This window comes from Momordica charantia, assembly GCF_013281855.1.
Source record: "Momordica charantia cultivar OHB3-1 chromosome 8 unlocalized genomic scaffold, Mcharantia_2.0 BLBB01000008.1, whole genome shotgun sequence".
NCBI lineage: Eukaryota > Viridiplantae > Streptophyta > Magnoliopsida > Cucurbitales > Cucurbitaceae > Momordica > Momordica charantia.
This window is the reverse complement of record NW_028275166.1, coordinates 6,079,723-6,091,595: the sequence shown is the minus strand read 5'-3', so window position 1 is coordinate 6,091,595 and position 11,873 is coordinate 6,079,723. Positions and strand designations below refer to the sequence as shown.

General features: G+C 36.0%; 2 protein-coding genes across 5 annotated transcripts; one reads left to right on the top strand and one right to left on the bottom strand.

Moving 5' to 3' along the window:
• The first annotated feature begins 236 nt into the window (after positions 1 to 236).
• Positions 237 to 3,599, top strand: LOC111013906 (tubulin beta-1 chain). Its single transcript, XM_022288457.2, has 2 exons — positions 237 to 740; positions 2,487 to 3,599. The coding sequence occupies exons 1-2, from the start codon at positions 341 to 343 to the stop codon at positions 3,428 to 3,430; spliced, it is 1,344 nt and encodes a 447-aa protein (XP_022144149.2). The 5' UTR covers positions 237 to 340; the 3' UTR covers positions 3,431 to 3,599.
• Positions 3,600 to 7,087: 3,488 nt separating this feature from the next.
• LOC111013942 (uncharacterized) lies at positions 7,088 to 10,204 on the bottom strand. Of its 4 annotated transcripts, none has more exons than XM_088127365.1 (5): positions 9,627 to 10,203; positions 9,412 to 9,471; positions 9,178 to 9,252; positions 8,625 to 9,028; positions 7,088 to 7,362 (listed from the first exon to the last, which is right to left on the bottom strand). In XM_088127365.1, exons 1-5 carry the CDS (start codon positions 9,930 to 9,932, stop codon positions 7,335 to 7,337), a joined length of 873 nt encoding a protein of 290 aa, XP_087983491.1. In that variant the 5' UTR covers positions 9,933 to 10,203; the 3' UTR covers positions 7,088 to 7,334. The 4 variants fall into 4 exon arrangements, with proteins under 4 accessions (XP_087983491.1, XP_087983489.1, XP_022144188.2 ...); XM_088127363.1 differs by having other exon boundaries at positions 7,088 to 7,294; positions 8,629 to 9,028; XM_022288496.2 differs by having other exon boundaries at positions 7,088 to 7,294; positions 9,627 to 10,202.
• Between the last annotated feature and the right edge of the window lie 1,669 nt (positions 10,205 to 11,873).

Here is an 11,873-nt window from a genome sequence, read left to right as displayed (position 1 = left end):
AATGCCATTTTTTTTCTAACTCGATGAAAAATTACCTGACCAAAATATAGCTCAACGGAAAGGTAATGGAAGTTGGAAGGTTAAAATGGTAAAAGTAGGTCAGCCCAAAAATACGTAATGGTGAGAGTGAAATCAGGGGCGTCCAATTTAGATCAGACGGCAGTTACAGAAATGATGGTCCGGCCATTGGTTATTACCATGTTAGCCCCCGAATTCCGGGGCGTGTGTGTGTGATATAATGGAAGCTCGCGCTTCATCTTCTTCGCGTCGATCCATTTTCATCAACAAGAACTAGAAGCCTTTTTCTCCCTTCAATCTCGTAGAAGAACAAGAAGATACCATGAGAGAGATTCTTCACGTTCAGGGTGGCCAATGCGGCAACCAAATCGGATCCAAGTTCTGGGAAGTCATCTGCGATGAGCACGGCATCGACGCCACCGGAAAGTACAACGGCGATCCTTCCTCCGATCTTCAATTGGAGAGGATCAATGTCTATTACAATGAGGCTTCTGGCGGTAGATACGTTCCCAGGGCTGTTCTCATGGATCTTGAGCCCGGTACTATGGACAGTATCAGATCCGGTCCCTACGGTCAGATCTTTCGCCCCGATAATTTCGTTTTTGGCCAGTCCGGTGCCGGAAACAATTGGGCCAAGGGCCATTACACCGAAGGAGCCGAGTTGATCGATTCGGTTCTTGACGTCGTTCGTAAGGAGGCTGAGAATTGTGATTGCTTGCAAGGTATCCGTATCACCTTCTCCGCTCTGTTCTTCGAGTAAATCATATATTCTGTTCACTCTGCTCTGACTATACTGCTTTTCGAATTCAAATATTCTGTTCATTATGCTCTGTTCTTTGGTGACGCATTCTGACTATAATACTGCTTTCCGAATTCAAATAATTTGTTCATTATGCTCTGTTCTTTGGTTTCATTCTGCTCTGTTCTTTGTGACTATAATACTGCTTTTCGAATTCAAATAATTTGTTCATTCTACTGCTCTGTTCTTCGATCATACATTCTGACTATACTGCCTTGTGAATTCAAAGAACCTGTTCATTTAGATTGAACCATTGGTGAATCCCTTTTTAGGCACCGTGTTTGGCAAATTACCTAAATACTTTTCGATGTAATATCGGTTAGTTTATCCAACGCATCTGAAAATTTTTCGTAGTTCTCATATGAATTTTGGTTCATAGTTACAGTCCTGGTTGCTGTCTAAAAATTAATTCAAAATACCATCGGATTTGGTTTTCCTCAAATTAGGTGGCAGATTAAACAGCATGAATGGCCTAATCTCTATTGATGTAAACAATGGGAGAGGGCAAGTTCGAAAAATCAACTGTACTAATTTCTTTTATTGCGTAATATTGATAAGTATGAGGGGGAAAGAGATGGCTGTTGTAAGCTTGCTCAGATCCGTATCTGTTACCCACTAAACTACTTTTATATGCTCAGCCGTTGACTGTTCTCTAAATCTCCGACCATTTTACTTTTTCTACCTGGAAAACCACGACTATTTGCCTTCGCTTTCCTAAATACAATTGAAAATTAAGATTAACAAATTATGTGTAGTGATCGTCAGTAGAACTATCCATCTTGATCCCGATTTGCTAACTGCTAAATCTTCTCGCCCATTTCCTGCCTCTGCACTCTAATTGGTTAGACAGGGTGTCAAATTTGTCCATATCCAAATATATACTATATTGTGAGAGAGAGAGAAAGATCCTCCGCCAGGTTTGGTAGAACAACTGGCTTTTAACATAAGCAACAACATTAATAATTGCTTTATGCTAACAATGAAAGTTCTCTGGAATTACTGTTCTTTGTTATTTTTTTACTAAATTTTATGATGTGTGATTTGTTAAGGGGACAAAGCTGAGTGGTGGGTGGATCCCACATTTGTCTCTCTTGCCACACAATCCATTGGATTGATTTTATTCCACCCATTTCAACTTAAAAAAATAAAAGAAAGCCAGCTTTAATGGTCAAAAAAACCTTTTTCTAATTTTTGGCCCCTCCATGATTGAGATCGTACAACCAGATTATTGTCGTATCCCCCAGCTACCGTACCGACACAACCTTTTCTTAGCAAAAGGACTGGAGGAGTTCGTGAATGCCTCACATGGTGAATTCTAATGAAAGTATAACTTGCAGTAAATTAAGTCGTTTGGGTTTGAATGTGCAAAAATCACTTTAAAGCTTTGGGATCTGACTACAGTAGTTGATAATGCAGTCATAGCTTTGTTATCTTGATGAGGATAGCAATTTGGGGAAAGCCACAAATCAAATTGTTAACTCCTTTATAAACCAAGTGTGGCTGTTCTGTACATGTTTGCAGCCAAGTCGTTGCATATCATGAATGATTGAGTACTTTATTACTTTTCCTATTTCTCTTTGTTCTAAGTGCGCTTTTAAAAAACTCAAATTGGTTATTGAATGGCAACAACCTTTTTCCAACTTTGTTGTCCGTTGTTTCTGTGGTCCAGGTTTTCAGGTTTGTCACTCCCTTGGAGGAGGCACTGGTTCTGGCATGGGAACCCTCTTGATATCGAAGATTAGAGAGGAATATCCGGACAGGATGATGCTCACATTCTCAGTTTTCCCTTCTCCCAAGGTCTCAGACACGGTTGTGGAACCATATAATGCCACTCTTTCAGTGCATCAGCTGGTAGAGAATGCAGATGAATGCATGGTCCTTGATAACGAAGCTCTTTATGACATTTGCTTCAGAACCTTGAAGCTCAGCACTCCTAGCTTTGGTGACCTGAACCATTTGATCTCTGCAACCATGAGTGGAGTAACATGTTGCCTGAGGTTCCCAGGTCAGCTGAACTCGGACCTGAGAAAACTGGCCGTAAATCTGATCCCATTCCCCCGTCTGCACTTCTTCATGGTGGGTTTCGCCCCTCTCACCTCCCGTGGCTCCCAGCAGTACATCTCCCTCACCGTCCCGGAGCTGACCCAGCAGATGTGGGACGCTAAGAACATGATGTGCGCCGCCGACCCCCGCCACGGCCGCTACCTCACGGCCTCCGCCATGTTCAGGGGCAGAATGAGCACCAAAGAAGTGGACGAACAGATGATCAACGTGCAGAACAAGAACTCGTCCTACTTCGTGGAGTGGATCCCCAACAACGTGAAGTCGAGCGTGTGCGACATCCCTCCAAAGGGCCTGAAGATGGCGTCGACTTTCGTCGGAAACTCGACCTCGATTCAGGAGATGTTCCGGCGGGTGAGCGAGCAGTTCACGGCCATGTTCCGGCGGAAGGCGTTTCTGCATTGGTACACAGGGGAGGGCATGGACGAGATGGAGTTCACAGAGGCTGAGAGTAATATGAACGATTTGGTTGCAGAGTATCAGCAGTATCAGGACGCGACTGTGGATGATGATGCTGAGTATGAGGATGGTGAAGAAGAGTATGGCAACTAGTTTTTTTTAACTCTCTGCTCAGTGCTCAGTGCTCAGTGCTCACTGGTGAGGGCTCATTAATATTCTTGGTTTCAATATGATATTATTATATCTACAAAATATGCAGAAGTGGTTGATTGTTTCTTTTTCTTTCATTTTGATTCAATGTTGAATTCCTTTTGTTCTATAATTTCTTTCATCTCTTGCTTGCTTGCTTTTTTTTTTTTTTTTTACATCTTCTTTATTGGGTTATTAGTTGTTTGTTCTTTCTATTAATAAAATAATGTCAATATGCAGTGATCTATATATTTATTTTTATTGAGAATTTGAATTGGTAATGCTAAATGTTGTTATTTTGAAGAATGTTACAATCATGGGAATTAGGAGAGGATTACAACTTGTGAGCTAGGAAAGGAAGTATTTGTATGTACTATTTTGCACTCTCGGAGGATTTGCAATTTCTTTTTAATGTTTGATTGAAGGTTTTAAAATTAATGTTCTTTTGAGCGTATATATAAAAATAAAAATAAAAATGCCAAATTTAAATTCTACTAATAAGTCATTTTGAAATAAGATAGATTAAATTATTGAATTTATCCATATATAATATATGTAAAAAATCTGAATAGTCAAAATATGTACTAGATATAGGATATTAAATGAAAGGCAAGAAGAAAGGTCACAAGTTTCTTAAATAATGTTTTTTTTTAAGTATGAATATTCTTTAATAATATAATTTTGTTGATGCATAAAATTGGTGATTCGATTATCAAATTTGCACCTAAACGGACAAAACCTGCCAGATAAAAGGATGAGGTTTGAAAATTTGTTATAAATAACCTTTGAATTGTTGGTTGACTAAATTAAGATATGTATGACACTTAACTTGGAGACTTGTTAAGGATTCCACATTGATAAAAGCCTTAAGAATGGTTTATAATAGACATGAGCTACTTCTCTCATTGCCAATTGATTTTGAGATGGAACCCATGAATATTAATAAGACCTAGACTAAAGTGTGTTTGGAAATGATTTTGGTATTACTAAAATTACTTTCCTAAAATTGGTTTTATGATACTTTAAAAATCAATTAAAAGTGATTTTAAACTTTACTAAAATTAATTTTTTTTCTAATTTTATAAATATGATTAATTTTTTTTTCTAATTTTACAAATATGATTAAAGAAAATGATTTTGATCCTGAAATCCTAGGAATGGACTTGTCAATTTTTTAAAACTATTTTTTGGCTAATGTTGATGCTCTCCCTTCCAGCCATGCTGGTCGCCGCTATTCCTTCATAGTTCGTCACTACTTCTGTCACTTTCCACTGACGTTTCCTCCTCTACCAACCTTAGGGACTAGGGAGACCCCAAACCTCAAGGATAGAAAAATGTATTTTACATATAAAAGTTAATCCTAAGTTTGTATATATTATCTTACCTAAACAACTTAATGTTGGTTTAATTAGACCATTTTTTTCAGTACAATTGATTAAGACACCTATCTCAAATGAATAAAGTCGTGAGTTTGAATAAGAGAAAATCATGTAAATTTAAGTATTATGTATATTTTAAAAATTGTCAGTACATTTATTTTATTTTTTAAAAGGTCACAAGTTTGGATAATTTTTCTTTTATATAATTCAAATCAAATTAGCTTATTTGTGTAAAATTTTAAACAATATTTAAGAATATGCCTTTTAATTTATCATTAATGTAATTACCTCTTTTAATTATTTTTAAGTACAACATGTGGAGTTGGAATTCAAACTCACCATCCAAATTTAAATTTGTTGGTTTAAGTTAGGCTACCTTCTCCTGTAATTATTATAAGAAAAAGATTGGACAAATACACCATTTACATGTGTACGTATAAAATATATATTAAAACAACCAAAGAAAAGGCAAATATATTATTGAGCACCAAAAATACCATAATTACTGCCTTGACATTCCGAATCACCAACATTTATTGCCTGAAATAAAAATTTTCTGCCACAATTTTTTATGACAATACACCATAATTTACAAATTTACAATTTATTCTTTAATTTAATTTAGGAGTGGTGAGGATAAGATTAGTTACTATTGAAGCTAAGTATTTTTTTTTTTGAGATGCAAGAAAATGTCAAGTGAAATAAGATTAAACAAAAAATAATAGTTATACTAATTAATTTAAAACTAAAACTAAATTAGCTAAATAAATAAATAGAGAAACAAAAATTAAGATAACAATTTTTTTTACAATTAACTGCCAATAAATAATTAATATTAAAGATCAAAGTAAATAAAATTAAGGCTAAATATACCAGATAATCCTTAATTTTTTGAGAGGTAATTCTCAATTTCCTCCTCAATCTTTCTGAAATTTTCATTTTCTACCCCTAATATGTTAAAAATTATCAATTAGATCATTTCATATCAATTTTGTTAAAAAAAAAGTAAATATATGATTAAATTATTATTATATTAACATATTTGAATGCTGAACATACCACTACATGCATGAAACTCACTTCTTCATTACCAACACGAGCATATAGCCTAACGGTAATTGACATGTACTCTTTTCTTTAAGGTCGGAAGTACAATCCTCCATATCCCCAGAAAATTATATTAAGAGTAAGGTTGAAAATTTTAAAAGACTACGTTCAAAAATTAGGGACAATAGCTCGGGTAATTGGCATATATCTCAAATCAAAAAGGTTGTGAGTTTGATCTGGCATATGTTGTACTGAAAAAAAAAAACTAAAACTAGATTCTGTCGAATTCGCACCAATTAACACCGGTGTGGTGCTAACTCATACGCAAGTTAGGAATTTGAGGTTTGTCGAGTATTGAGAATAGGGTTTTCAGCGTACGTTTAGGGTTTAGTTTGCTCTTCTATTTTTAGAGATTCAATCATGATGCCCTTAGGAAACGTACCCTTCTAGGCTTGAGCATTTTGGGGCCAGATGTCGAATTCAAGGACCATTGCCCCATAGTAGGATTTTACCAATGTTGGAGTAGGTTCGGGCCATTGAATGAGCATCGTCGGAATTCTCGACCGATTGGTTGAGAATTGTCTGCAATGGATAAGCATCGTCGAAGTTCTCGACTGGTTCGAGACAAATTTTAAATTTATTAGATGTGGTTTTAAAAATTTCAATTTAATTTTGTAGATTAGATTTAATTTCAATTTCACTTATATAATTTTAAAAGTTTTAATTAAATCTGTATAGTTTAGACTTAGTTTCAATTTAATTGAGGTGGTTTGACTAAATCTCATCAGACATCTCCTTAATTGAGTTTTACCCACATGAAAAATCTATCTATTTTCTCTATCTATTTTCTTTTATTTTTCTCACTTTCCTAAACTTTAACAGAAAAATGCTACAAATAATTTTTCAAAGCTACAATTATTATTATAATTTGGAAAAAAAAATCATGAATTGTATGAGATTATTTATTTCGATTGGAATAATTAGATAAATTGAAAATTGAAAAACATTAGAGGTGGGGAATCAAACTATCCCCTCTTGAGAAATAATAAATGCCTTATATACTAAATCATACTCGAGTTGATTGTGTTTATTTTAAACGAGTATTTATTAGTTCATAACACCCAAATTTGATCACTTTGAAAGGAGTGGACATAACCGAGCTATTCAGAGCGATGTATGCAAAAGAAGACCGGCGAGAACAAACACAATCAAGTTAGTAAGAATCTAACCAATAGCTATCAGAATGAGGAATCAAAATGTCTACCTCCATACATAAATGAGTCTCTATTTATAGGTGGAAGGTGGTGGGTTTCACATCTCCGATTGCGCAGGATACTTTAACATCGAGCGTCTCAAGGTCATCAATGGTCATCCGAGCTATATAGAATCACTAGCTCGACCACTACACATTTTCAAGAAATGTCACATGAGACTATCTTTTTTTACTCCACGTAATAGGTCGAATTTTCCCTACAATAATATTAAAATTTCAAAGACTTTTTACTATATGACTCATTAATCAGTTAATTTACTCTACTTAGCAATAGAGTGTTACAACTAAGGTTTCAAAGCTATTGAAATCATGAACATGTAGATCTTATAATGTACATACCTTATTATATCATAATCCATCCCAAAAAAAAAAACAACCACATTATCATTAATTCTTTAAAATCAGCTTTGAAACAGAACATAAAATCATTTTAAAAACCAATCTCCCGATCAAGTCCTAATTATAAGACTTTTCTTATTAATTTTTAAATCATTTGGCATTTGTTGGTAGGGTAAATTAAAAAAAGAATAACACTCCCTATCTCAACTCTGCAGAATTCTTTCGACTCGCTACTACCAAAAAAAAAAAATCTCTCTTCTCTATCTTTTTTCTACCCACTCATAATTCATACAGCTCATCATTCACATATTTTATCATAGCCCTTTTCGATCAATAATCCAAAATATTGTTTCAACTAAATAACTACCAATTACTTGTTTAATTGACCAAAAAAATTAATCAATAATTAACAAAAATTCAATCACCAATTATTTAGTAAATTCCCCAAGTACAGAAAAAAAAAATTATCTCCTTTCAAGTTCAACAAAGGAACAAAGGCAAGGAATAATGGTAGGATGGAAGATCAAATAATCAACCTTTGGAATGACAATAAATACTCATCTTCAAATGAGTTGAAAAACAAATTATTGTAATAATATGCAAGTAAATATATAAATAGCTGAGGTCATAATAGCTGAGGTCCTAAAACGAGGGTAAATTTTTAGTAGTAGCACAAAATCAATCACCAAAATTACCATATTTACTGCCCTAAAGTTCAGGAATCATCAGCATATTCGACAGAAATGGAAAAAAAAATTTCTATTAATTGAAGATTTTCTGCCACCAATTTCACTAACAAATAAAAGCTTTCCCATTAACTACACATAATAAACTACTTATAATATTTATTATATATGATAATTATATCAATGAAGCACAAAAAAAAAAAAAGAAAAAAAAAGAAATGGGTGACACTACGGGGGGAGGGGGGCTCTTAGGATTCTACCTCTAAATTTACAATTTGAGTTACCCAAATTCGAAAAAATCTACAAAATCTTACGCCAATTTTGCAATCAAAATAGGCCCCCCACTAGCAATTTGAATTGCATTTTTCTAAATCCTAGCAACAAAAAAATGAAGGTGAGAATGTGTAATTAATTATGGAATTTTGGAATCTCACCTACATGGATTAGGGCTCTGCAATTTGATAGCTGCGTTAGAGTTCTTGGTCTTGCAGATCCGAATCCTTCTCTGTCTCGCTTGAGCGGCCTTGATTTTGGAGTAATTCCTCTGAGCGAATTCTTCGAGAGAGATGTTCAAGTCGGGGATTCCGATTGGGCCCAATGAGGTATCGTACGGAGGGATTTGGAAACTCTGGCTCGGTTCTGGCGTCTGATTCTTGATGGACGGTTGCGGATAATGACGATGACGATTATGATTCTGTTTTTGTTGTTGTTGATGTTGATGATGATGATTCTCGAGAGTTGGAGAGGAGGATTTGACAGTGAGTTGAGCGATTTCCATGGCGGAACTTGAACTTCCTGTTTCTGGTTGCGGAGAACCGTTGTAGAAACTCGGCATCATCTGAAGACGAACAGAAAATGTAATTAGATTGATTTATGATGCAAAAAGAAAAACAAAAACCTAAAGATAATGAAATTGGGGACTGCAGAGTTCCAAGGAGATAGAGAGAGAGAGAGAGAGAGAGAGAGAGAGAGAGAGAGAGAGAGAACCTTTTGCTTTTTCGCTTTCAACTCCGAATTGATGGTTTTGAGATGATTGTAATGGCGCTTCACAGCCTCAATTTCCTGTTTCGATTTCAATGCAGAGAAAATTTTTAAGAGAACAAGAAGAAGATAACATTTCTGAGGGTATCGAAACAAAACTGGAAAAGGACAAAACGAATTGCAGCACCCAGAAAAGGGAAAAATGAAAATAAAAAATAATAAAAAATAAAAAGAACTAACCCCTTCCAATACTCGCTTGCGCTTGGTCAATTCGTCAATGGCTCCCAGATACTCCGTTTTCTGATTCCAAGATCCAAAAAGCAAAACAACACGACCACAAAATCAACAACACGAGCAACAGAATCGCCTCACAATAGGTCAAAAACAAAAACAAAAAAGCTCCAAGAAGAGCGATTAAGAAAAAACCGGGGGAGAAATCAGAGAGAGAGATGGACCTTGTTGAGAGAGGGTTTCTTGATGGAGCGCTTGGTATTGTCGTCAGATTCGCTCGGCGAAAGGGAGGAGGAGTTGAGGAGTAGAGGACCAGTAGGGCTCAAGTCCTTGGGCGGCGGCGAAGAAGTGGAAGGCGATGCGGAATTGGAGGCGGATCTCTTCCGTGTGCGGCCCCAGGCGGGGGATAATCCGAGAGAGGAGATGGATTTGAGTTGGGATTTGTGGGCGAGAAGGGGAAAGTGGAGGAGGATTTGAGCGACAAGGAGTTCGTCGGAGTCAGGGGAGGAGGCGCCGCATTCGGGAGCCATGGGATGTAATATGTGAAGTTTCTTCGTAGTAGTCTTAGGAAAATTCCATGGAAGATTGAAGAAGAAGAAGAAGATTATAAATAAAGGGAGGGGGAGGGGGAGGGGGCGTTACTTGGGGAGTGGGTTTCGTTTTCTCTTCTATGGCTCTGCCTCTGCCTCTGCGTTTGCGTTCCGGGCTCTGGTTTCTCAGAAACCAAATAGGAAAAAACTACTGAGAGGGCGTGGGTACTGACACGTGTCCTTAAGATGGGGATTGAGGGTACTCCTCCTCTAGGGTTTAAGCCTCCTCTCCTCCGCTCTTCTTCATCGTCAACGCAGTCGCCTCTAGTACTAGTAGTAGGGTATTTTCGGTATTTTCTAAACTTTTTCCTTTTTGTTTTTTTAGTAAGAGCTGAATTGCAAAAATGCCCCTAATTTTGCCTCACTTTCAAAAATCTCAATTCTATAAAGGGGTCGTTCTTTTTAGGATTAGTCTGATGTAGAAGCTGAGAGGAGGGGGCAGGTGAATTCGAGGGGTGTTCGATACAAAGACGATGGATTGATGGTCGTTGAGGAATTGGGTTTTGAAATTGATGTAGAAGAACGGAATACTAGAAAAGGATAAAGGTAAGAGAGGAGAGGGAATGGAGAAAATGGAGTCGCGGAGAGTGAAGGCGTAAGCTAAAAATAATATAACGCGTACTTAGTAAAGTTTAACTCTAGTAATCTTTTAAAACTATATTTTAAATATGGGAGAACAAACTACAAAACAAGTTCATTATTAAATAGAATTTTCAACCACTTAACCACTTGAGAATTCCAATCTTTCATTAATTTTTCTTATTTGAGTCATTGAGACAGCACAATATTTAACGTGCTTATTTAAATATATTAATAAATATATAAAAACTAAATATATCACATGATATAAATAATTTATTTAATATATATATATATATATATTACAACTTAATACTTTTATTCATAATATATTTAATTATTTAATTATAAAAAAATGAATTGGACCTAGGTTTATTCTAGGTATTTCAAAGCAAACTCACAACTATAAAGCTAACTTCAAATTCTGAAAGTCTAAAGAAGAATTGATACGCGCTCTAGCCAAAGGAATTAGATCATCGAGGCAGTATATGCCTTCCATTCGAGGTAGCACTACTAGCCGACCTCACCAATCACCACCATGTTGAGTCTTAAGCAATTTCGATCACTTGATAGGCCTTTTATTTGATAGTGAGGCGGCAACTGTCTTCGAGATAGTAGACTCGGTAAAACGACTAAAGAAAATTTCCAAAATTTGAGTTGGATCACTAAATCCCCTTTTTGGGATCAAATTTTCAGCCCAAAAGCAATTGTTGACAAAACCATAATAGGAATGGAGACTTTTTCCTTGAACGGGTGCGAAATCAATGAGAAAAAGGCCCTACTCACTACAAAACTACACTCAGACATCAAATTGACTAACCTGTAGTGATTCTATCAAATAATGTACATAAGCGACCTACAATGCTAAACTTTGTTCTCGAATACAATGTCAATCTTCTCTGATTAATGCAAATATTAGTCCCTTACAATAACAACCATTTAGACTCAATTATCTCAAATGTTGTCAACTAGACATTAATCTTTCATATCTTCATCTCGGAGATAACGTTGTAGACCAACTAATCCTTTTTCCTTCAGATAATAATGTTGTAGATAGGGTTGGCAATGACAACAGGGCCACATCCTCGTTCCTAGGAATCCATCCTAAGTGACATCTCGGGAAGAGCATCTAGGTGTGGAGGCAACTAGTCGAGATACTAGCCCTTTCGTGTTTTGGAGAAGTAAGGTATCCTAGTGAATCACCTTTTCTTAAGGTCTGTGCTAGAGGAGAGCCTTATATCCCTACGAAGGTGGGCAAATGAAACGTGATAAGGCCTCAGTGGGTCGGATTCCCTTCCATTT

Coding starts and splice junctions, on each gene's coding strand:
- LOC111013906 (XM_022288457.2), top strand. CDS start 341: ATGAGAGAGATTCTTCACGTTCAGGGTGGCCAATGCGGCAACCAAATC. Junction 741..2,486: donor GAATTGTGATTGCTTGCAAG/GTATCCGTATCA, acceptor TCTGTGGTCCAG/GTTTTCAGGTTTGTCACTCC.
- LOC111013942 (XM_088127363.1), bottom strand. CDS start 9,932: ATGGCTCCCGAATGCGGCGCCTCCTCCCCTGACTCCGACGAACTCCTT. Junction 9,472..9,626: donor AGAAACCCTCTCTCAACAAG/GTCCATCTCTCT, acceptor TCTTGGAATCAG/AAAACGGAGTATCTGGGAGC. Junction 9,029..9,177: donor TGAAAGCGAAAAAGCAAAAG/GTTCTCTCTCTC, acceptor GTTCGTCTTCAG/ATGATGCCGAGTTTCTACAA.